This window comes from Leptodactylus fuscus, chromosome 11, assembly GCF_031893055.1.
Source record: "Leptodactylus fuscus isolate aLepFus1 chromosome 11, aLepFus1.hap2, whole genome shotgun sequence".
NCBI classification, from domain to species: Eukaryota; Metazoa; Chordata; class Amphibia; order Anura; family Leptodactylidae; genus Leptodactylus; species Leptodactylus fuscus.
This window is the reverse complement of record NC_134275.1, coordinates 81003832-81029871: the sequence shown is the minus strand read 5'-3', so window position 1 is coordinate 81029871 and position 26040 is coordinate 81003832. Positions and strand designations below refer to the sequence as shown.

General features: G+C 43.0%; 1 protein-coding gene across 1 annotated transcript in view; it reads left to right on the top strand.

Annotated features, from left to right (window-relative positions):
• LOC142185552 (uncharacterized) overlaps positions 1-19266 on the top strand; it is a 31923-nt gene extending 12657 nt beyond the window's left edge. The window contains exons 7-19 of the mRNA XM_075260981.1: positions 2572-2670; positions 2733-2749; positions 3885-3972; positions 6967-7092; positions 7321-7485; positions 10681-10833; positions 10936-11026; positions 12923-13494; positions 14758-15862; positions 16187-16699; positions 17145-17210; positions 18350-18426; positions 19066-19266. Of these exons, the coding sequence (XP_075117082.1) occupies positions 2572-2670; positions 2733-2749; positions 3885-3972; positions 6967-7092; positions 7321-7485; positions 10681-10833; positions 10936-11026; positions 12923-13494; positions 14758-15862; positions 16187-16699; positions 17145-17210; positions 18350-18426; positions 19066-19266 (3273 nt within the window). The remainder of the gene's footprint in view (positions 1-2571; positions 2671-2732; positions 2750-3884; positions 3973-6966; positions 7093-7320; positions 7486-10680; positions 10834-10935; positions 11027-12922; positions 13495-14757; positions 15863-16186; positions 16700-17144; positions 17211-18349; positions 18427-19065) is intronic.
• The last annotated feature ends 6774 nt before the right edge of the window (positions 19267-26040 follow it).

Genomic DNA, 26040 nt, shown 5'->3' with positions numbered 1-26040 from the left:
CAGACATCACCTGATACTACAACTTCTACTACATCCCCAACAAGTTCTGAAACAAGTACATCAGGAACAACCCTTACAACAACTCTTCCTACCACTACACAGTCTACAACTACTTCAATTACCACGGCTGCAACAACTCAGTCATCACCTGATACTACAACTAGCACTACATCCCCAACAAGTACTGAAACAAGTAACTTTACAACAACTCTATCTACTACTACACAATCGACAACTACTCTTACCAGTCCGAATGCAACAACTCAGACATCACCTGATACTACAACTAGCACTACATCCCCAACAAGTACTGAAACAAGTACCTTTACAACAACTCTACCTACTACTACACAGTCGACAACTACTTTAAGCACCACGGCTGCAACAACTCAGACATCACCTGATACTACAACTTCTACTACATCCCCAACAAGTTCTGAAACAAGTACATCAGGTACAACCCTTACAACAACTCTTCCTACCACTACACAGTCTACAACTACTTTTATTACCACGGCTGCAACAACTCAGACATCACCTGATACTACAACTAGTACTACATCCCCAACAAGTACTGAAACAAGTACCTTTACAACAACTTTACCTACTACTACACAATCGACAACTACTCTTACCAGTCCGACTGCAACAACTCAGACATCACCTGATACTACAACTAGCACTACATCCTCAACAAGTACTGAAACAAGTACCTTTACAACAACTCTACCTACTACTACACAGTCGACAACTACTTTAAGCACCACGGCTGCAACAACTCAGACATCACCTGATACTACAACTAGTACTACATCCCCAACAAGTACTGAAACAAGTACATTTACAACAACTCTACCTACTACTACACAGTCGACAACTACTCTAACCACTGCGGCTGCAACAACACAGACCTCAACTGATACTACTAGTACTCCATCCCCAACAAGTACAGAAACAAGTACCCTTACAACATCTCTACCTACTACTACACAGTCTACAACTACTTTAACCACCACGGCTGCAACTACTCAGACATCACATGATACTACAACTAGTACTACATCCCCAACAAGTACTAAAACAAGTACATTTACAACAACTTTACCTACTACTACACAGTTGACAACTACTCTAACCAATTCGGCTTCAACAACACAGACGTCAACTAATACTACTAGTACTCCATCCCCAACAAGTACAGAAACAAGTACCCTTACAACAACTCTACCTACTACTACACAGTCTACAACTACTTTATCCACCACGGCTGCAACAACTCAGACATCACCTGATACTACAACTTCTACTACATCCTCAACAAGTTCTGAAACAAGTACATCAGGAACTACCCTTACAACAACGCTTCCTACCACTACACAGTCTACAACTACTTTAATTACCACGGCTGCAACAACTCAGTCATCACCTGATACTACAACTAGCACTACATCCCCAACAAGTACTGAAACAAGTACCTTTACAACAACTCTACCTACTACTACACAGTCGACAACTACTTTAAGCACCACGGCTGCAAAAACTCAGACATCACCTGATACTACAACTTCTACTACATCCCCAACAAGTTCTGAAACAAGTACATCAGGAACAACCCTTACAACAACTCTTCCTGCCACTACACAGTCTACAACTACTTTAATTACCACGGCTGCAACAACTCAGACATCACCTGATACTACAACTAGTACTACATCCCCAACAAGTACTGAAACAAGTACATTTACAACAACTCTACCTACTACTACACAGTCGACAACTACTCTAACCACTGCAGCTGCAACAACACAGACCTCAACTGATACTACTAGTACTCCATCCCCAACAAGTGCAGAAACAAGTACCCTTACAACAACTCTACCTACTACTACACAGTCTACAACTACTTTAAGCACCACGGCTGCAACAACTCAGACATCACCTGATACTACAAATAGCACTACATCCCCAAAACGTACTGAAACAAGTAACTTTACAACAACTCTACCTACTACTACACAGTCGACAACTACTCTTACCAGTCCGACTGCAACAACACAGACCTCAACTGATACTACTAGTACTCCATATCCAACAAGTACAGAAACAAGTACCCTTATAACAACTCTACCTACTACTACACAGTCTACAACTACTTTAATCACCACGGCTATAACAACTCATACATCACCTGATACTACAACTTCTACTACATCCCCAACAAGTTCTGAAACAAGTACATCAGGAACAACCCTTACAACAACTCTTCCTACCACTACACAGTCTACAACTACTTTAATTACCACGGCTGCAACAACTCAGACATCACCTGATACTACAACTAGTACTACATCCCCAACAAGTACTGAAACAAGTACCTTTACAACAACTTTACCTACTACTACACGATCGACAACTACTCTTACCAGTCCGACTGCAACAACTCAGACATCACCTGATACTACAACTAGTAGTACATCCCCAACAAGTACTGAAACAAGTACCTTTACAACAACTCTACCTACTACTACACAGTCGACAACTACTTTAAGCACCACGGCTGCAACAACTCAGACATCACCTGATACTACAACTTCTACTACATCCCCAACAAGTTCTGAAACAAGTACATCAGGAACAACCCTTACAACAACTCTTCCTACCACTACACAGTCTACAACTACTTTAATTACCACGGCTGCAACAACTCAGATATCACCTGATACCACAACAAGTACTACATCCCCAACAAGTACTGAAACAAGTACCTTTACAACAACTTTACCTACTACTACACAATCGACAACTACTCTAACCACAGCGGCTGCAACAACACAGACTTCACCTGATACTACTAGTACAACCTCCCCAACAAGTACAGAAACAAGTACCCTTACAACATCTCTACCTACTACTACACAGTCTACAACTACTTTAACCAATACGGCTGCAACAACTCAGACATCACCTGATACTACAACTAGTACTCCATCCCCAACAAGTACTGAAACAAGTACATTTACAACAACTCTACCTACTACTACACAGTCGACAACTACTCTAACCACTGCGGCTGCAACAACACAGACTTCACCTGATACTACTAGTACTACGTCCCCAACAAGTACAGAAACAAGTACCCTTACAACATCTCTACCTACTACTACACAGTCTACAACTACTTTAACCACCACGGCTGCAACAACTCAGACATCACCTGATACTACAACTAGTACTACATCCCCAACAAGTACTGAAACAAGTACATTTACAACAACTCTACCTACTACTACACAGTCGACAACTACTCTAACCACTGCGGCTGCAACAACACAGACCACAACTGATACTACTAGTACTCCATCCCCAACAAGTACAGAAACAAGTACCCTTACAACAACTCTACCTACTACTACACAGTCTACAACTACATTATCCACCACAGCTGCAACAACTCAGACATCACCTGATACTACAACTAGTACTATATCCCCATCAAGTACTGAAACAAGTACATTTACAACAACTCTACCTACTACTACACAGTCGACAACTACTCTAACCACTGCGGCTGCAACAACACAGACCTCAACTGATACTACTAGTACTCCATCCCCAGCAAGTACAGAATCAAGTACCCTTACAACAACTCTACCTACTACTACACAGTCGACAACTACTTTAAGCACCACGGCTGCAACAACTCAGACATCACCTGATACTACAACTTCTACTACATCCCCAACAAGTTCTGAAACAAGTACATCAGGAACAACCCTTACAACAACTCTTCCTACCACTACACAGTCTACAACTACTTTAATTACCACGGCTGCAACAACTCAGACATCACCTGATACTACAAGTAGTACTACATCCCCAACAAGTACTGAAACAAGTTCCTTTACAACAACTTTACCTACTACTTCACAATCGACAACTACTCTTACCAGTCCGGCTGCAACAACTCAGACATCACCTGATACTACAACTAGCACTACATCCCCAACAAGTACTGAAACAAGTACCTTTACAACAACTTTACCTACTACTACACAATCGACAACTACTTTTACCACTGCAGCTGCAACAACACAGACTTCACCTGATACTACTAGTACTACCTCCCCAACAAGTACAGAAACAAGTACCCTTACAACAACTCTACCTACTACTACACAGTCTACAACTACTTTAACCACCACGGCTGCAACAACTCAGACATCACCTGATACTACAACTTCTACTACATCCCCAACAAGTTCTGAAACAAGTACATCAGGAACAACCCTTACAACAACTCTACCTACCACTACACAGTCTACAACTACTTTAATTAGCACGGCTGCAACAACACAGACCTCACCTGATACTACTAGTACTCCATCCCCGACAAGTACAGAAACAAGTACCCTTACAACAACTCTACCTACAACTTCACAGTCTACAACTACTTTTATCACCACGGCTGCAACCACACAGACCTCACCTGATACTACTAGTACTACCTCCTCAACAAGTAGAGAAACAAGTACCTTTACAACAACTCTACCTACTACTACACAGTCTACAACTACTTTAACCACCACGGCTACAACAACTCAGACTTCACCTGATAATACAACTTCTACTACATCCCCTACAAGTTCTGAAACAAGTACATCAGGAACAACCCTTACATCAACTCTTCCTACCACTACACAGTCTACAACTACTTTAATTACCACGGCTGCAACAACTCAGATATCACCTGATACCACAACAAGTACTACATCCCCAACAAGTACTGAAACAAGTACCTTTACAACAACTTTACCTACTACTACACAATCGACAACTACTCTAACCACAGCGGCTGCAACAACACAGACTTCACCTGATACTACTAGTACAACCTCCCCAACAAGTACAGAAACAAGTACCCTTACAACATCTCTACCTACTACTACACAGTCTACAACTACTTTAACCAATACGGCTGCAACAACTCAGACATCACCTGATACTACAACTAGTACTACATCCCCAACAAGTACTGAAACAAGTACATTTACAACAACTCTACCTACTACTACACAGTCGACAACTACTCTAACCACTGCGGCTGCAACAACACAGACTTCACCTGATACTACTAGTACTACCTCCCCAACAAGTACAGAAACAAGTACCCTTACAACATCTCTACCTACTACTACACAGTCTACAACTACTTTAACCACCACGGCTGCAACAACTCAGACATCACCTGATACTACAACTAGTACTACATCCCCAACAAGTACTGAAACAAGTACATTTACAACAACTCTACCTACTACTACACAGTCGAAAACTACTCTAACCACTGTGGCTGCAACAACACAGACCTCAACTGATACTACTAGTACTCCATCCCCAACAAGTACTGAAACAAGTACATTTACAACAACTCTACCTACTACTACACAGTCGACAACTACTCTAACCACTGCGGCTGCAACAACACAGACTTCACCTGATACTACTAGTACTACGTCCCCAACAAGTACAGAAACAAGTACCCTTACAACATCTCTACCTACTACTACACAGTCTACAACTACTTTAACCACCACGGCTGCAACAACTCAGACATCACCTGATACTACAACTAGTACTACATCCCCAACAAGTACTGAAACAAGTACATTTACAACAACTCTACCTACTACTACACAGTCGACAACTACTCTAACCACTGCGGCTGCAACAACACAGACCACAACTGATACTACTAGTACTCCATCCCCAACAAGTACAGAAACAAGTACCCTTACAACAACTCTACCTACTACTACACAGTCTACAACTACATTATCCACCACAGCTGCAACAACTCAGACATCACCTGATACTACAACTAGTACTATATCCCCATCAAGTACTGAAACAAGTACATTTACAACAACTCTACCTACTACTACACAGTCGACAACTACTCTAACCACTGCGGCTGCAACAACACAGACCTCAACTGATACTACTAGTACTCCATCCCCAGCAAGTACAGAATCAAGTACCCTTACAACAACTCTACCTACTACTACACAGTCGACAACTACTTTAAGCACCACGGCTGCAACAACTCAGACATCACCTGATACTACAACTTCTACTACATCCCCAACAAGTTCTGAAACAAGTACATCAGGAACAACCCTTACAACAACTCTTCCTACCACTACACAGTCTACAACTACTTTAATTACCACGGCTGCAACAACTCAGACATCACCTGATACTACAAGTAGTACTACATCCCCAACAAGTACTGAAACAAGTTCCTTTACAACAACTTTACCTACTACTTCACAATCGACAACTACTCTTACCAGTCCGGCTGCAACAACTCAGACATCACCTGATACTACAACTAGCACTACATCCCCAACAAGTACTGAAACAAGTACCTTTACAACAACTTTACCTACTACTACACAATCGACAACTACTTTTACCACTGCAGCTGCAACAACACAGACTTCACCTGATACTACTAGTACTACCTCCCCAACAAGTACAGAAACAAGTACCCTTACAACAACTCTACCTACTACTACACAGTCTACAACTACTTTAACCACCACGGCTGCAACAACTCAGACATCACCTGATACTACAACTTCTACTACATCCCCAACAAGTTCTGAAACAAGTACATCAGGAACAACCCTTACAACAACTCTACCTACCACTACACAGTCTACAACTACTTTAATTAGCACGGCTGCAACAACACAGACCTCACCTGATACTACTAGTACTCCATCCCCGACAAGTACAGAAACAAGTACCCTTACAACAACTCTACCTACAACTTCACAGTCTACAACTACTTTTATCACCACGGCTGCAACCACACAGACCTCACCTGATACTACTAGTACTACCTCCTCAACAAGTAGAGAAACAAGTACCTTTACAACAACTCTACCTACTACTACACAGTCTACAACTACTTTAACCACCACGGCTACAACAACTCAGACTTCACCTGATAATACAACTTCTACTACATCCCCTACAAGTTCTGAAACAAGTACATCAGGAACAACCCTTACATCAACTCTTCCTACCACTACACAGTCTACAACTACTTTAAGCACCACAGCTGCAACAACTCAGACATCACCTGATACTACAACTTCTACTACATCCCCAACAAGTTCTGAAACAAGTACCCTTACAACAACTCTTCCTACCACTACACAGTCTACAACTACTTTATCCACCACGGCTGCAACAACTCAGACATTACCTGATACTACAACTAGTACTACATCCCCAACAAGTACTGAAACAAGTACCTTTACAACAACTTTACCTACTACTACACAGTCGACAACTACTCTAACCACTGCGGCTGCAACAACACAGACCTTACCTGATACTACTAGTACTCCATCCCCAACAAGTACAGAAACAAGTACCCTTACAACAACTCTACCTACTACTACACAGTCTACAACTACTTTAATTACCACGGCTGCAACAACTCAGTCATCACCTGATACTACAACTAGCACTACATCCCCAACAAGTACTGAAACAAGTACCTTTACAACAACTCTAACTACTACTACACAATCGACAACTACTCTAACCGCGGCGGCTGCAACCACACAGAACTCAACTGATACTACAACTGGTACTACATCCCAAACAAGTACAGAAACAAGTACCCTTACAACAACTCTACCTACTACTACACAGTCTACAACTACTTTAACCACCATGGCTGCAACAACTCAGACATCACCTGATACTACAACTTCTACTACATCCCCAACAAGTTCTGAAACAAGTACATCAGGAACAACCTTTACAACAACTCTTCCTACCACTACACAGTCTACAACTACTTTAATTAGCACGGCTGCAACAACACAGACATCACCTGATACTACAACTAACACTACATCCCTAACAAGTACTGAAACAAGTACCTTTACAACAACACTATCTACTACTACACAGTCGACAACTACTCCAATCACTGCGGCTGCAACAACAGAGACTTCACCCGACACTACTAGTACTACCTCCCCAACAAGTACAGAAACAAGTACCCTTACAACAACTCTACCTACTACTACACAGTCGACAACTACTCAAACCACTGCAGCTACAACAACACAGACCTCAACTGATACTACTATTAATACCACCCCAACAAGTACAGAAATAAGTACCTTTACAACAACTCTACCTACTACTACACAGTCGACAACTACTCTAACCACTGCAGCTACAACAACACAGACCTCACCTGATACTACTACTAGTACTACCTCCCCAACAAGTACAGAAACAAGTACATCAGGAACAACCCTTACAACAACTCTACCTACTACTACACAGTCTACAACTACTTTAAGCACCACGGCTGCAGCAACTCAGACATCACCTGATACTACAACTTCTACTACATCCCCAACAAGTTCTGAAACGAGTACCCTTACAACAACTCTTCCTACCACTACACAGTCTACAACTACTTTAATTACCACGGCTGCAACAATTCAGACATCACCTGATACTACAACTAGCACTACATCCCCATCAAGTACTGAAACAAGTACCTTTACAACAACTCTACCTACTACTACACAGTCAACAACTACTCTAACCACTGCGGCTGCAACCACACAGACCTCAACTGATACTACTAGTAATACCACCCCAACAAGTACAGAAACAAGTACCTTTACAACAACTCTACCTACAACTACACAGTCGACAACTACTCTAACCACTGCGGCTGCAACAACAGAGACTTCAACTGATACTACTAGTACTACCTCCCCAACAAGTACAGAAACAAGTACCCTTACAACAACTCTACCTACTACTACACAATCTACAACTACTTTAACCACCACGGCTGCAACAACTCAGACATCACCTGATACCACAACTTCTACTACATCCCCAACAAGTTCTGAAACAAGTACATCAGGAACAACCCTTACAACAACTCTTCCTACCACTACACAGTCTACAACTACTTTAATTACCACGGCTGCAACAACTCAGACATCACCTGATACTACAACTAGCACTACATCTCCAACAAGTACTGAAACAAGTACCTTTACAACAACACTATCTACTACTACACAATCGACAACTACTCTAACCACTGCGGCTGCAACAACACAGGTTTCACCTGATACTACTAGTACTACCTCCCCAACAAGTACAGAAACAAGTACCCTTACAACATCTCTACCTACTACTACACAGTCGACAACTACTCTAACCACCGCAGCTGCAACAACACAGACCTCACCTGATACTACAACTAGTACTACCTCCCCAACAAGTACAGAAACAAGTACCCTTAGAACAACTCTACCTACTACTACACAGTCTACAACTACTTTAAGCACCACGGCTGCAACAACTCAGACATCACCTGATACTACAACTTCTACTACATCCCCAACAAGTTCTGAAACAATTACATCAGGAACAACCCTTACAACAACTCTTCCTACCACTACACAGTCTACAACTACATTAATTACCACGGCTGCAACAACTCAGACATTACCTGATACTACAATGAGTACTACATCCCCAACAAGTACTGAAACAAGTACCTTTACAACAACTTTACCTACTACTACACAGTCGACAACTACTCTAACCACTGCGGCTGCAACAACACAGACCTTACCTGATACTACTAGTACTCCATCCTCAACAAGTACAGAAACAAGTACCCTTACAACAACTCTACCTACTACTACACAGTCTACAACTACTTTCAGCACCACGGCTGCAACAACTCAGACATCACCTGATACTACAACTTCTACTACATCCCTAACAAGTTCTGAAACAAGTACATCAGGAACAACCCTTACAACAACTCTTCCTACCACTACACAGTCTACAACTACTTTAATTACCATGGCTGCAACAACTCAGACATCACCTGATACTACAACTAGCACTACATCCCCAACAAGTACTGAAAGAAGTACCTTTACAACAACTCTACCCACTACTACACAGTCGACAACTACTTTAAGTACCACGGCTGCAACAACTCAGACATCACCTGATACTACAACTTCTACTACATCCCCAACAAGTTCTGAAACAAGTACATCTGGAACAACCCTTACAACTCTTCCTACCACTACACAGTCTACAACTACTTTAATTACCACGGCTGCAACAACTCAGACATCACCTGATACTTCAACTAGTACTACATCCCCAACAAGTACTGAAACAAGTACCTTTACAACAACTTTACCTACTACTATTCAAACGACAAGTACTCTAACCACTGCGGCTGCAAGAACACAGACTTCACCTGATACTACTAGTACTACCTTCCCAACAAGTACAGAAACAAGTACCCATACAACAACTCTACCTACTACTACACAGTCTACAACTACTTTAACCACCACGGCTGCAACAACTCAGACATCACCTGATACTACAACTTCTACTACATCCCCAACAAGTTCTGAAACAAGTACATCAGGAACAACCCTTACAACAACTCTTCCTACCACTACACAGTCTACAACTACTTTAATTACCACGGCTGCAACAACTCAGACATCAACTGATACTACAACTAACACTACATCCCCAACAAGTACTGAAACAAGTACCTTTACAACAACACTATCTACTACTACACAGTCGACAACTACTCCAACCACTGCGGCTGCAACAACAGAGACTTCACCCGATACTACTAGTACTACCTCCCCAACAAGTACAGAAACAAGTACCCTTTCAACAACTCTACCTACTACTACACAGTCGACAACTACTCAAACCACTGCAGCTACAACAACACAGACCTCAACTGATACTACTATTAATACCACCCCAACAAGTACAGAAACAAGTACCTTTACAACAACTCTACCTACTACTACACAGTCTACAACTACTTTAAGCACCACGGCTGCAACAACTCAGACATCACCTGATACTACAACTTCTACTACATCCCCAACAAGTACAGAAACAAGTACCCTTTCAACAACTCTACCTACTACTACACAGTCGACAACTACTCAAACCACTGCAGCTACAACAACACAGACCTCAACTGATACTACTATTAATACCACCCCAACAAGTACAGAAACAAGTACCTTTACAACAACTCTACCTACTACTACACAGTCTACAACTACTTTAAGCACCACGGCTGCAACAATTCAGACATCACCTGATACTACAACTAGCACTACATCCCCATCAAGTACTGAAACAAGTACCTTTACAACAACTCTACCTACTACTACACAGTCAACAACTACTCTAACCACTGCGGCTGCAACCACACAGACCTCAACTGATACTACTAGTAATACCACCCCAACAAGTACAGAAACAAGTACCTTTACAACAACTCTACCTACTACTACACAGTCGACAACTACTCTAACCACTGCGGATGCAACAACAGAGACTTCACCTGATACTACTAGTACTACCTCCCCAACAAGTACAGAAACAAGTACCCTTACAACAACTCTACCTACAACTTCACAATCTACAACTACTTTAACCACCACGGCTGCAACAATTCAGACATCACCTGATACCACAACTTCTACTACATCCCCAACAAGTTCTGAAACAAGTACATCAGGAACAACCCTTACAACAACTCTTCCTACCGCTACACAGTCTAGAACTACTTTAATTACCATGGCTGCAACAACTCAGACATCACCTGATACTACAACTAGCACTACATCCCCAACAAGTACTGAAACAAGTACCTTTACAACAACTCTACCTACTACTACACAGCCGACAACTACTCTAACCACTGCGGCTGCAACCACACAGACCTCAACTGATACTACTAGTAATACCACCCCAACAAGTACAGAAACAAGTACCTTTACAACAACTCTACCTACTACTACACAGTCGACAACAACTCTAACCACTGCAGCTACAACAACACAGATCTCACCTGATACTACAACTAGTACTACCTCCCCAACAAGTACAGAAACAAGTACATCAGGAACAACCCTTACAACAACTCTACCTACTACTACACAGTCTACAACTACTTTAAGCACCACGGCTGCAACAACTCAGACATCACCTGATACTACAACTTCTACTACATCCCCAACAAGTTCTGAAACAAGTACCCTTACAACAACTCTTCCTACCACTACACAGTCTACAACTACTTTAATTACCACGGCTGCAACAACTCAGACATCACCTGATACTACAACTAGCACTACATCCCCATCAAGTACTGAAACAAGTACCTTTACAACAACTCTACCTACTACTACACAGTCAACAACTACTCTAACCACTGCGGCTTCAACCACACAGACGTCACCTGATACTACTAGTACTACCTCCCCAACAAGTACAGAAACAGGTACCCTTACAACAACTCTACCTACTACTACACAGTCGACAAGTACTCTAACCACTGCAGCTACAACAACACAGACATCACCTGATACTACAACTAGTACTACCTCCCCAACAAGTACAGAAACAAGTACCTTTACAACAACTCTACCTACTACTACACAGTCTACAACTACTTTAAGCACCACGGCTGCAACAACTCAGACATCACCTGATACTACAACTTCTACTACATCCCCAACAAGTTCTGAAACAAGTACCCTTACAACAACTCTTCCTACTACTACACAGTCTACAACTACTTTAATTACCACGGCTGCAACAACTCAGACATCACCTGATACTACAACTAGCAATACATCCCCATCAAGTACTGAAACAAGTACCTTTACAACAACTCTACCTACTACTACACAGTCAACAACTACTCTAACCACTGCGGCTTCAACCACACAGACGTCACCTGATACTACTAGTACTACCTCCCCAACAAGTACAGAAACAGGTACCCTTACAACAACTCTACCTACTACTACACAGTCTACAACTACTTTAACCACCACAGCTGCAACAACTCAGACATCACCTGATACTACAACTAGTACTACATCCCCATCAAGTACTGAAACAAGTACCCTTACAACAACTCTACCTACCACTACACAGTCTACAACTACTTTAAGTACCACAGCTGCAACAACTCAGACATCACCTGATACTACAACTAGTACTACATCCCCATCAAGTACTGAAACAAGTACCCTTACAACAACTCTACCTACCACTACACAGTCTACAACTACTTTAAGTACCACAGCTGCAACAACTCAGACATCACCTGATACTACAACTTCTACTACATCCCCAACAAGTTCTGAAACAAGTACATCAGGAACAACCCTTACAACAACTCTTCCTACCACTACACAGTCTACAACTACTTTAATTACCATGGCTGCAACAATTCAGACATCACCTGATACTACAACTAGCACTACATCCCCAAAAAGTACTGAAACAAGTACCCTTACAACAACTCTACCTACTACTACACAGTCGACAACTACTCTAACCACTGTGGCTGCAATCACACAGAACTCAACTGATACTACTAGTAATACCACCCCAACAAGTACAGAAACAAGTACATTTACAACAACTCTACCCACTACTGCACAGTCGACAACTACTCTAACCACCGCAGCTGCAACAACACAGACCTCACCTGATACTACAACTAGTACTACATCCCCAACAAGTTCTGAAACAAGTACATCAGGAACAACCCTTACAACAACTCTTCCTACCACTACACAGTCTACAACTACTTTAATTACCACGGCTGCAAAAACTCAGACATCACCTGATACTTCAACTAGCACTACATCCCCAACAAGTACTGAAACAAGTACCTTTACAACAACTCTACCTACTACTACACAGTCGACAACTACTCTAACCACTGCGGCTGCAACAACACAGAACTCACCTGATACTACTAGTACTACCTCCCCAACAAGTACAGAAACAAGTACCCTTACAACAACTCTACCTACTACTACACAGTCTACAACTAATTTAACCACCACGGCTGCAACAATTCAGACATCACCTGATACTACAACTTCTACTACATCCCCAACAAGTTCTGAAACAAGTACATCAGGAACAACCCTTACAACAACTCTTCCTACCACTACACAGTCTACAACTAATTTAATTACCACGGCTGCAACAACTCAGACATCACCTGATACTACAACTAGCACTACATCCCCAACAAGTACTGAAACAAGTACCTTTACAACAACTTTACCTACTACTACACAGTCGACAACTACTCTAACCACTGCGGCTGCAACAACACAGACCTTACCTGATACTACTAGTACTCCATCCCCAACAAGTACAGAAACAAGTACCCTTACAACAACTCTACCTACTACTACACAGTCTACAACTACTTTAAGCACCACGGCTGCAACAACTCAGACCTCACCTGATACTACTAGTACTACCTCCCCAACAAGTACAGAAACAAGTACCCTTACAACTACTCTACCTACTACTACACAGTCTACAACTACTTTAACCACCACGGCTGCAACAACTCAGACATCACCTGATACTACAACTTCTACTACATCCCCAACAAGTTCTGAAAAAAGTACATCAGGAACAACCCTTACAACAACTCTTCCTACCACTACACAGTCTACAACTACTTTAATTACCATGGCTGCAACAACTCAGACATCCCCTGATACTACATCTAGTACTACATCCCCAACAAGTACTGAAACAAGTACCTTTACAACAACTCTACCTACTACTACACAGTCGACAACTACTTTAACCACTGTGGCTGCAACCACACAGACCTCAACTGATACTTCTAGTAATACCACCCCAACAAGTACAGAAACAAGTACCTTTACAACAACTCTACCTACTACTACACAGTCGACAACTACTCTAACCACTGCAGCTGCAACAACACAGACCTCACCTGATACTACAACTAGTACTACATCCCCAACAAGTACAGAAACAAGTACCCTTACAACTACTCTACCTACTACTACACAGTCTACAACTACTTTAACCACCACGGCTGCAACCACACAGACCTCACCTGATACTACTAGTACTACCTCCCCAACAAGTACAGAAACAAGTACATTTACAACAACTCTACCCACTACTACACAGTCGACAACTACTCTAACCACCGCAGCTGCAACAACTCAGACATCACCTGATACTACAACTTCTACTACATCCCCAACAAGTTCTGAAACAAGTACATCAGGAACAACCCTTACAACAACTCTTCCTACCACTACACAGTCTACAACTACTTTAATTACCACGGCTGCAACAACTCAGACATCACCTGATACTACAACTAGTACTACATTCCCAACAAGTACAGAAACAACACTTACAACAATTTTACCTACAAAGACACAGTCTACAACTACTCTAACCACTACGGCTCCAACAACGCAGATCTCAACTTATACTACAACTACTACATCACCAACAAGTACAGAATCAAGTACTTCAGGAACAACTCTTACAACGTCTCTTTCTACCACTGCACAGTCTACAACTCTTTTAACCACCATGACTGCAACATCTCAGACATCACCTGATACTACAATTAGTACTACATCCCCAACAAGTACAGAAACAACACTTTCAAAATCTGTACCTACAACGACACAGTCTACAACTACTCTAACCACCACGGCTGCAACAACACAGACCTTACCTGATACTACAACTACTACTACATCCCCAACAAGTACAGAAACAAGTACCTTTACAACAACTCTACCTACTACTACACAGTCCACAACTACCTTGACCACCACGGCTGTAACAACACAGACCTCAGTTGAAACTACTAGTACTCCATCCCCAACAAGTACAGAAACAAGTACCCTTACAACAACTCTACCCACTACTAAACAGTCTACAACTACTTCAACCACCACGGCTGCAACAACTCAGACATCACCTGATACTACAACTTCTGCTACATCCCCAACAAGTTCTGAAACAAGTACATCAGGAACAACCCTTACAACAACTCTACCTACTACTACACAGTCTACAACTACTCTAACCACCAAGGATGCAACAACACAGACCTCACCTGATACTACAACTACTACTACATCCCCAACAAGTACAGGAACAAGTACCCTTACAACATCTCTACCTACTACTACACAGTCTACAACTACTCTAACCACTGCAGCTGCAACAAGTCAGTTACTGACTGACATGGCAACATCCATCCGTACTCAGTCTTCCTTTAGCAAGTCTACATCCGCTGTATCGACCAATATGGCAACGTTAACTGAACCTTCAGTTAATACAGCTGCATCCACAATTATGAGTCAATCCACCACTTCAACAGGTTCTACAACCAATGCAACCACATCTAGCAATGCTCGACCCGCAACGTCAGCATCGGTGGTAACGTCAATATCCACTGTTTCATCAACCAGTTCTTATCTGTCCACTACTTCTCCAGTAAGTTCTCAATCAGGTAGCAATGGCTCTACAATAAGTTCATCCATGTCAACAAACATTTCAGCAACACCCACAAAGACTACAAGTACCATTAATAGTAATAGTGGAACACGAGCAACAACAAGTGCCAGTACTGTGACATCTGGACCAAGTACAGCCGGGGGTAGTCCTACAGCTACAAGTTCCAAGCCTGGTTCCAGGACATCCACATCAAGCTCTTCTGCCACGATCACTAGTAAGTTACAAAAGTTTTATACACCTTGAAGTCATTGGATTGAAATAATTAAGAGTGGTGTTTCATATGCCAGTATTAACTGGCTCTCCCACTGGTGCAATGTAAATTAGAATTATTTAGAGGTTCTGACCTCTCTATTATTCTGGAACACCTCGGGAGGTCCCTCATACTACAATTGATGGGCAAAGGCATCCATGACCCAACCTACTCCTCCTGCTTTTATAAAATGTGGAGATCAGGGCGCACAAAGATTAAAGTGGCTCATCTTCAGTGCAAACATTGTCCATGCGCCAAAGATCCACCACATCTACTCCCATTTATGCTGTTTTCCGGTGTACAGGAAACCGATTATTTCCCAAATTGTGCAATAGGGTCGTTTGGTTACCAGTTTGTGAGTAAGTTTTATTGTATTGTAAAAGATGTTGCCCTTCTTTTATCTCCACAGCCCTGAATGGAGGAACTATCCTAAGTGCTATCACTGCCGTCCAAACAACCTCCGACCAGTCTGCATGTAAGTACACTATAGATAAAAACAAGTCTAAGAGTAAATACAGCAGTAATAGTATATGGGAGGAATATGCAAATCTGTCTCCCAAGATGTAAATAGGGAGACAATGCCTCTGTTAGGCTGCCCTCTATAGGAAGCACCCTGAACATCATGCCCGACTTACCCAGAAGCCTTTACTGCATAATGTGACAGTTTCTCAGCTACGGCCGGCCGTTTCGGTCTGGTTGGACTTCGTCAGTGCAGCATAGACTGTAAACTGTTGTGGTATAAAGCCCACATTATGCAGTAAAGGCTTCTGGGAAAGTTGGGCATGATGTTCAGGGTGCTTCCTATAGAGGGCAGCATAACAGAGGCACTGTCTTCCTATTCACATCTTGGGAGACAGATTTGCATATTCCTCCCATAATCCCTTGCAGTGGAGCAGCTATGGCTGTATAAGTCTCCGCACACCTAATAGGTGGTCTCTCCATAAGGATGGACATTATCCCCATAATCTAGTAATAGTCTAGTAAACCCTTAAAGGGAGTGTGTCACCAGTACGCAGCAGATGGACCCAGCCCTCCAGATAGATAGGTTAAGTGTTTCCCCTTGTGAATCGCTCCATCTGTTGCTTTTTTTGTCAATATGCAATTATGCTATATAGCCAACAAGGGCATTACCATTACTCCAAAGAGCTCAGTTACATATGAACAGAATCAGTGATATGTCGGCAATGGAGGCACCAATTTACAAGAGGAAACCACTGCTTGATCCAGGTGACCCTAACCTATCTATCTGCAGGGTTGAATGTAGAATTCCCCCCCCAATCAGTCAATCAAATCTCGTAGTTTAATCCCCATGTGGTTTGATCCACTGAAGAAGCATTCAACATTTTTGAGAGACCATGGTTCGCTAAATGGAGTTAAATTTGCTGACGTCACTCTGTATTTTTGGTAGACTGGGAGCGGGTCCATTTATTTTAGAGGGATTATTAAAGAAATTATTACTTTAAAACGGGAGACGTGAGTTAACCATGGAACCAAAGAAGGAAGAGTTTCAACTTTTTTGGGGAGACCAGGATCATGACTGGATTGGAGGTTTCATATATGGACTGTCAGTCATCGTGTTACATGATCATGTGCTGATTTTTTGTATCTTTGTAGTGACATACTGGCAAATCATCCTGTTGGCACTGGCCGCCATCTTGGGTCTTATCTTACTGGCAGGGTTGTTGTTTGGGGTAAGTATTTCTCTAGGTACTGGATATGTAGCATTGATGCAAATATAGAAGTCTTCAGTTACTTTTGGTAAAATCAAGTCAGAATTTTACATAAAATGTCCAATGGTGAACAAAATTTGGGGCAGATGTATTATTATTGGCTTGAATACAGACAGCTTAACCACTAGACCAAGCCGGTGGGAAATGTCCTAAACTTCTCATTATGGCTCACGCTTTTGTTGCCTCCGTTGGTGATCCTTATTCGATACGTTGGACACTCTTCTCTCACTCTACACCACCTCTTCGTTGGTTTACCAACCTTACTTACTTTTGACCAATTTTTTTGGCCCACACTTTGCAGAATTTTAAGAACTGCCCCTTTTATCGGAGTCATGCCCCTCTGCTAAAAATTTTCATAAAGTTTTTTCCACAAATCAGACCAAAATTGTGGCTAAATTTTAGTTGTTGACAGTGGGGTGCTAAGTCATCCTTTATGGTTCTTCAGAACATCCCTCACCATTGCGTAAGTGTGAGGAATAGTAACATTGACTCACCAAAATGGAGTAGTAAAGAGCAGGGAGCACATTTTTATGGTGGGTCCCCATTGTATGCCGGTCCCCACCAGCTTCATTTGATTTGTGTGATCCCTGTTTTTTGCAGGTATGGGCCTGTCTTCGTTCCACTGCTACATATGCCGTCACCAGCTATCCAAGTTATATGGCTCACTATGGTTGGTTCAATTCTGCAAGGCCGGACATACCAACAGACCTTGAAAAAGGAATAAGCCCGAGAAGACCATCACCTCCAGGAGAAGAACGTCACCCACAATTCGGACAATCCTACAGAGGGCAGCACCACTAATAGAAGGACAGATGGTCCTGGTGACTTATGTATAGGCGATGACGTAAAGGTCGTGTGATGTCGCCATTGACCCCATGTCCCTTATGTCATGAAATATTTGAAAGCATATTTTATCCTTTCAGTAATGCACTAGAGAAAACTGGAAATTTCATCCTAAAAACTTGAATTGATCTCAGTATTGATCCATATTGAATAACCAATGTTTATAATGTTTTAGAAGTTAGTATTAGTAACCTGCATGGCAACAGGGAAAAATGTCACTACAACCCCCAGACAGCACAACAACAAATGATATGACTTGCTCTGGAGGACCCGTCAAATTCATGCTTTGCACATTAGCTTCATTATTTCAATAGCCATTAGGTCATACCTAATATCACCTGCGGGGGAGCTGCAGGGAAAGACAAGGCTTGCTCTTAGGCACTCCCATACATTACAGCTAATGGTGGGGGTTCTAAAACAAAGGCTTGCCCAAGGCAGACAACTCTTCATACAATAGCTATATGACCTGTATATGATGCTGAACAATGTAGCAAAATACAGATAATAAAGTTAGCAAATTTTCGGACATATTTCTGGGTACCTACCTCTACTTTTGTAAAGAATCAGTATAAGTGGACTTTCTATACAATAGACATATCTCGTTACAATGACAGTCACAAGGTCACTCGGAAAATATTAAAATAATAATAAAATATTAAGATTATTCTGCAGATTTTTATGGCTTTTTGTGTTTCCATGAATTTTTCTATGTATTATTATTATATACAGTGTACTGAGCATCATTTCTATATTTGTATATTTGCTTATTATATTTATTATCATGTCTGTATTAAAATGCGAAAAATAAAGCTGGCGTTCCTATTATGTTCGTTTTTTTTATCATTGTCATTAAAAGGGATATACGGGATAAGAAAACATGGCGGCTTTCTGCTTCTCGGGAAGTGACCTCTTATCCGTTGATTACAACTCAGTCCCATGTGACATCACAGCGACCAGTTCAGGTCCTCCTTGAGCCTCTATCTAGTCTCCTGCATTACGTTAGAGTCCTGCAGAGTCCTGTTTTTAGGCAATGTCATGGTGGTTTCATAATGTTAGTATTCCCCATTTGACCACTAAGGTCCTGCCATAGGCCTCAGGGGTCCCCCATGGCCAATAACGATATTCAGGAGTCTGGAAGAGGCTTGGAGAGTAGTGAGATCTGCCCCGGAGCCCAGGAGAGGTGAGTATGATTATTAGACACCTCCCATAGGCCTGCACTTATTATATTCTGGGTCTGGAGATGCCTCGGAGTGTAACAGTAATTCATGGGTTTTCTGCAGTGTTTTTTTTCTGCAATGTGTGGATGGGATTAACCAGAATCTTTGCTGGTAATGTAAAATCCAGCGTTTTCGCAACGTGAGGCTTCAGCCGCAAAAGGTTTTCCCCATAATCAAAGTTACTGATCTGTCCATAGAAAACGTAATAGGTGGAGATAGGACCGGGATCAGTCACTAGAACAGGGGTCTTATGTTCCTTAGTGTCCAGGGGTGGGTGGTCAGACATGTGCCCCATTACCCCATTCATGTGACTGCTATAGAAATGGTCTCAGCTCTCTGTGATCAATATAATGTGAAAATTGCGCGAGAGCGCCTGCGAGGCCGCTGAGCCCCTTACACAGGAGGACACGGGATCCCAGGTTTCCTCGCGATCAGACACTTATCACCTACCCCTGTGGACAGGTCATATATTCTGAGTATGGTAGAACCCCTTGAGGCTAAACTCCATGTTTTGGAAATGATGCAGTTTATTGATCTGATCCACACATTGCTAAAAATCTGCTTTTTCAAAATCATTCTGTTCCTTTTAGCTGCGGGTCGTCAGCATTTTTCCTATAGATTTAGTAGGGGAAAAAAAACCTCAGAGAAAACTGCAGCAAAGAATAAAAAATGCAGCGAGAAAAAAGCGGCATAATTTATCCAATGTTTTTTAGTTGCGTGTCGCTACACGGGGATTTACACTGCAGTTTTTTGCTGAGGAACTGAATGCTGGGTATAAGAGAAGTTATAGGTGGCCCATAGTAATGTATATGTCACCTGTATAATGATCAGCACAGTAGAAAAATCCCATATAATGGCCGTTACCATATAGGTGAAATATAACCCCATATACAATATAAGCACATATACAATATAAGTATATACAATATAACCCCCATATACAATATAAGTATATACAATATAAACCCCATATACAATATAAACCACACGCAGAAAAAGTGCTGTGTAAACTGAATCTTACACCATCTCAATATACTATGTAGTATACTAAAAAAAATCATATTATAATACATCACGTATCCATAATAACATATATATATATATATACACACACACCGGTGTATACACTAGATACATAGTATAAAGCATAGCATAATAGATATATAATATACAGTATAATATATAATGTGTAGCGTTGTGTCCTGTCTATGTCTGGTATACTGCATACCTCCCAACTTTTGAAGAACCGAAAGAGGGACAAAATGTGCGGCCCACCCACTTTTGTGTTGACTCCGCCCACTCGTTAATTTTTCATGTGCCCGCACACAGTATAATCCTCCTACAGTCACCCGTAAATTATATGTCCCCCCTCTATCTCTCCCCCAGTTTCATATACACCCTTCATCTGCCCCCAGTTTCATGTCCCTCTTCCATCTCTGCCCCCAGATTCATGTCCCTCCATCTCTGCCCCCAGATTCATGTCCCTCCATCTCTGCCCCCAGATTCATGTCCCCCCATCTCTGCCCCCAGATTCATGTCCCCCATCTCTGCCCCCAGATTCATGTCCCCCATCTCTGCCCCAATGTCATGCCGTCCTCTCCTTCATCTGCCCCCAGATTCACGTTCCACCTCCACATTAAACTTACCTTCTCCTCCGCTCCCTCGCCGCCTCTCTCGCTGACACATGCGGCTGAAGGAAGGAGCTGACACAGGTCAGCTCCTCGCCTCTCTCCCTGACACATGCGGCTGAAGCTGCTCGCGTGCTCGCTTCGCCGCTGCGTCTCTCTCTCTCGCTGACACATGCGGCTGAAGCGAGGAGCTGACCTGTGTCAGCTCCTCGCTTAGCTGCTGCCGCCGGCTCCTGGCTTGTACATCGCGTCTACAAGCCAGGAGCCGGCGGCAGCAGCGAAGCGAGGAGCTGACACAGGTCAGCTCCTCGCTTCAGCCGCATGTGTCAGTGAGAGAGAGACGCAGCGGCGAAGCGAGCACGCGAGCAGCTTCAGCCGCGTGTGTCAGGGAGAGAGGCGGGCAGCGGCGAAGCGAGGAGCTGACCTGTGTCAGCTCCTTCCTTCAGCCGCGTGTGTGTTCAACTCAGATCTGCGTCCTCTGGACGCAGATCTGAGTTGAAATCGGGACATACCTCCCTCCAACCGGGACCGCGGGACATGTCACCCAAATCGGGACTGTCCCGCGGAAATCGGGACGGTTGGGAGGTATGATACTGTATACAGTGTAAGTTTATATACAGGTATAATATCTATCTATCCTATATATATTCTACCTGTGTATAAACATGCACTGTATACTGTATACATCACACACACAGTATACACATTACACACATAGTACACACAGTACACACATTATACACATTACACACATAGTACACACAGTATACACATTATACACAGTACATACACACAGTATACACATTATATACATTACACACATAGTGTACACACTTTTTTGCCGTTTTCTTGCAGTAGGGGGAGCCATTTGTAAGCTTTCAGTATCTGGAGGTCTGGCAGGAGGCCGCACACCCTGACTACACTGCAGAGGTTCTCCCCGAATATCCATCATCATGGAGACAATGAGGAGGAGGAGGAGGAGGAAGGGGAGGGGCTTAAGGCAGCACAATCAGTTTTATTAAAGGCGCTCTATCACTAGAATCCCTATGTGCAATGCCTTAAGAAAGTCTCTTCTTCTCTTACCGTTATTATTCTGATCCGCGCCTCCGTTCCTGAGGAACTTCTTCTTTCTTCCTTATGCTAATGAGTTTTCTCGCAGCGCTGAGGGCGTCCCCAGTGCTGCTTGAAAATTCTCCAGCGACGACCTGCCTTCTCACCGCCTCCGCCTTCTTCTCTCATGTTCCTTCTTCTCTGGGTCCAAAAGCACCGACTGTGCATGTTCATCGGCCATTTTCCTGTGGGCCAACACGGGAGAAGCCACAGAAAAATGGCTGACGGACATGCGCAGTCGGCGCTTTTGGACCCAGAGAAGAAGGAACATGAGAGAAGAAGGCGGAGTCAGTGAAGAAGGCAGGCCATTGCTGGAGAATTTTCAAGCAGCACTGGGGACGCTGCCAGCGCTGCGAGAAAACTCATTAGCATAAGGAAGAAAGAAGCAGTTCCTCAGGACGGCGGCGCGGATCAGAATAATAAAGGTAAGAGAAGAAGAGACTTTCTTAAGGCTATTCCTACGTGTATTTATTGTAAATAGGGATTCTAGTGATAGAGACCCTTTAAGGGTGGGTTCCCACCAGCGCTCGGTCTCCGTTTTGAGGTTTCCGTCTTCTGCTGACAGGAGACGGACACCTGGCATTCAGTGTCCGCCGGTCAACGCCCGTGAGCGTCTTCTGCTCTCCGCGGCGAAACCGTTATTTTTTTAATCGAACACAAAGTCACAATGAGCAAACCTAGAAAACTCTCCCATTCCCTTCCCCTTTCGCCGCCCGAGGTGAACTACAGAAAGCCGCCCCCACCCCCCCAGGAGGAGGGGGCGTGGCCGAGAGGAGGGGGCGTGACCAAGCAGATGGGGCGGGGCTTAGCACCGTTCGCAGGCAGAGAGCAGGCACGGAGAGGACCTGCTCTCTGCCTGACCGTGAGGGGAGGCTGCTGGAGCAGCGCTGCTCTAGTGGCCTCCCCAAACCACCGCTCGGTGCTAAGCCAGTCCAGGACAGCTTGTCCTGGACTGGCTTAGGGAAGCAAAAATGCCGCCCTCCCTGGGGCCCTGACATAGCGCCGCCTGAAGCGGTCACTTCAGGTCGCCTCACAGGAGGTGTGGCGCTGTGCAGACCATTGTGTGTATGGCCCGGAACAGGAAGTCACAAACTATCTTCGGCCTGGTGGCAAGAGTTGGAATTGCAAGATTTTTAGGATTTTGTTTTTAATATGAAAAATTAACCATATCACCAAAAATTCTTTAAAAAACATGGTTATAAAAAAAAAAACAAGACAGGTCATGTCCTGGCGAGACTTTCCCATTACATTTAGGAGTCCGATGTCTCCAAGGTTATTGATATCTAAGGAGGATGTAACGAAAACTGACACTGATACAGTGAGAACGTCTCTTGTTCAGGTTCTTAGAATATTTTGGGCAGATGTGTCATGTGAAGGATATACCGGGGCCGACACAGGTGGAGAAAAACATGACAAAAAACTATCTAAGGAATTTGGCGAGTTCCAGTTCCATTGAGGGATTTCAAACCTATGAGACGATACAATCAATACGACGATATGTGGAGGATACGATGTATTCGGTTTAGATCCAGACACCGGTTATTTGGTGTTGAAATTTCCAAACTTCTGAAGCCCAAGGTGTAGCAATGAAAGTAATTCTTATCCCTCTCCTGTATCTTCAAGTGCTGGAACTCCGCGCTGTTTACTTTGAGTCAACTAAGAGATTAAGGGATTAACTTCTTGTCACTCTGTCTAAACACAGTAAATCCTTCTGGTTCTCTGCATCCTATTGTTTATGTATCTGCACATCACTGCACAAACATGGAGGAGGAGACTAAAGAGAAGGCTTATTAAAGGGGTGATCCAGATCATTTTTTGAACCCTTATCCTCATCAACAAGAGATTAGTAGGGTCTGATACTCAGGACCTTGCTGACCAGCTACTTGAAGGGGCCGAATAAGTGTTATTTCATAGTAACAAATATGCAAATCTCTTCTCCAGGATGTAATTAGGAGATCAATGCCTCTGTATGCCGTCCTCTAGAGGGCAGCCCACTTAACATCATGCATGACTCAGTTAATAAGCCTACTAACATGATGCGGATTTAATTGCCAAATTAGCATTTCTATTCCAAAAGGAGCAGATTCCCAGCTATGGACAGTGCTGTTTCGGTCTTTTGGACCTCCTCAGCATAGCGCAGGGATATTGATTTGGCAGAGTGAGAGACTATAGACCAGGGTCAGCGGATAATCGTACACATCAGGGAGAGTGTGTGCCTACATAGGCGTGCGGAGACTTATAAGTCACACGAACCACACTTTAAATTGACTTAAAACATAGCATAGAATAGGGTTTCTCTGATAGCAAGACTACCACGGTGGCCCTTCTATCTCTAGACACTTTGGTGGTGGTCCCGCTATCATCTATTCACAGCAGCCATTTGAATCCTAAGTTGTTTGGTTTTAGTACAATATTCAATGTACCATATATACAATTGAATGGAATATCCGGGTCCAATTTGGTTTGTTAAAAACCAATTCATCCATCTCTAGTTTCTTCCTCTCGAAGACGTCCTGGTGTAGACTTCTGCTGACCAAATATCCACCAGACTGTGGTGCAGAACCAAAAGAATAAACAGGACAAGGTAAGAGGTGGCAGCAGGGAACTGGTATGGATGAACAGGATTAGAGTCAGGGCAAGCTAGATCGCAACGTCTCTAAGTGGTTCTAATGTAGGGAGCAGCTGATCAAGGCACAAGCAGACTCCGCTGTGCACCACCATAGGGACAGATCGGACCAAGTAAGGTGCAAGCCAAGAGTTGGTAACAGGTAACATTT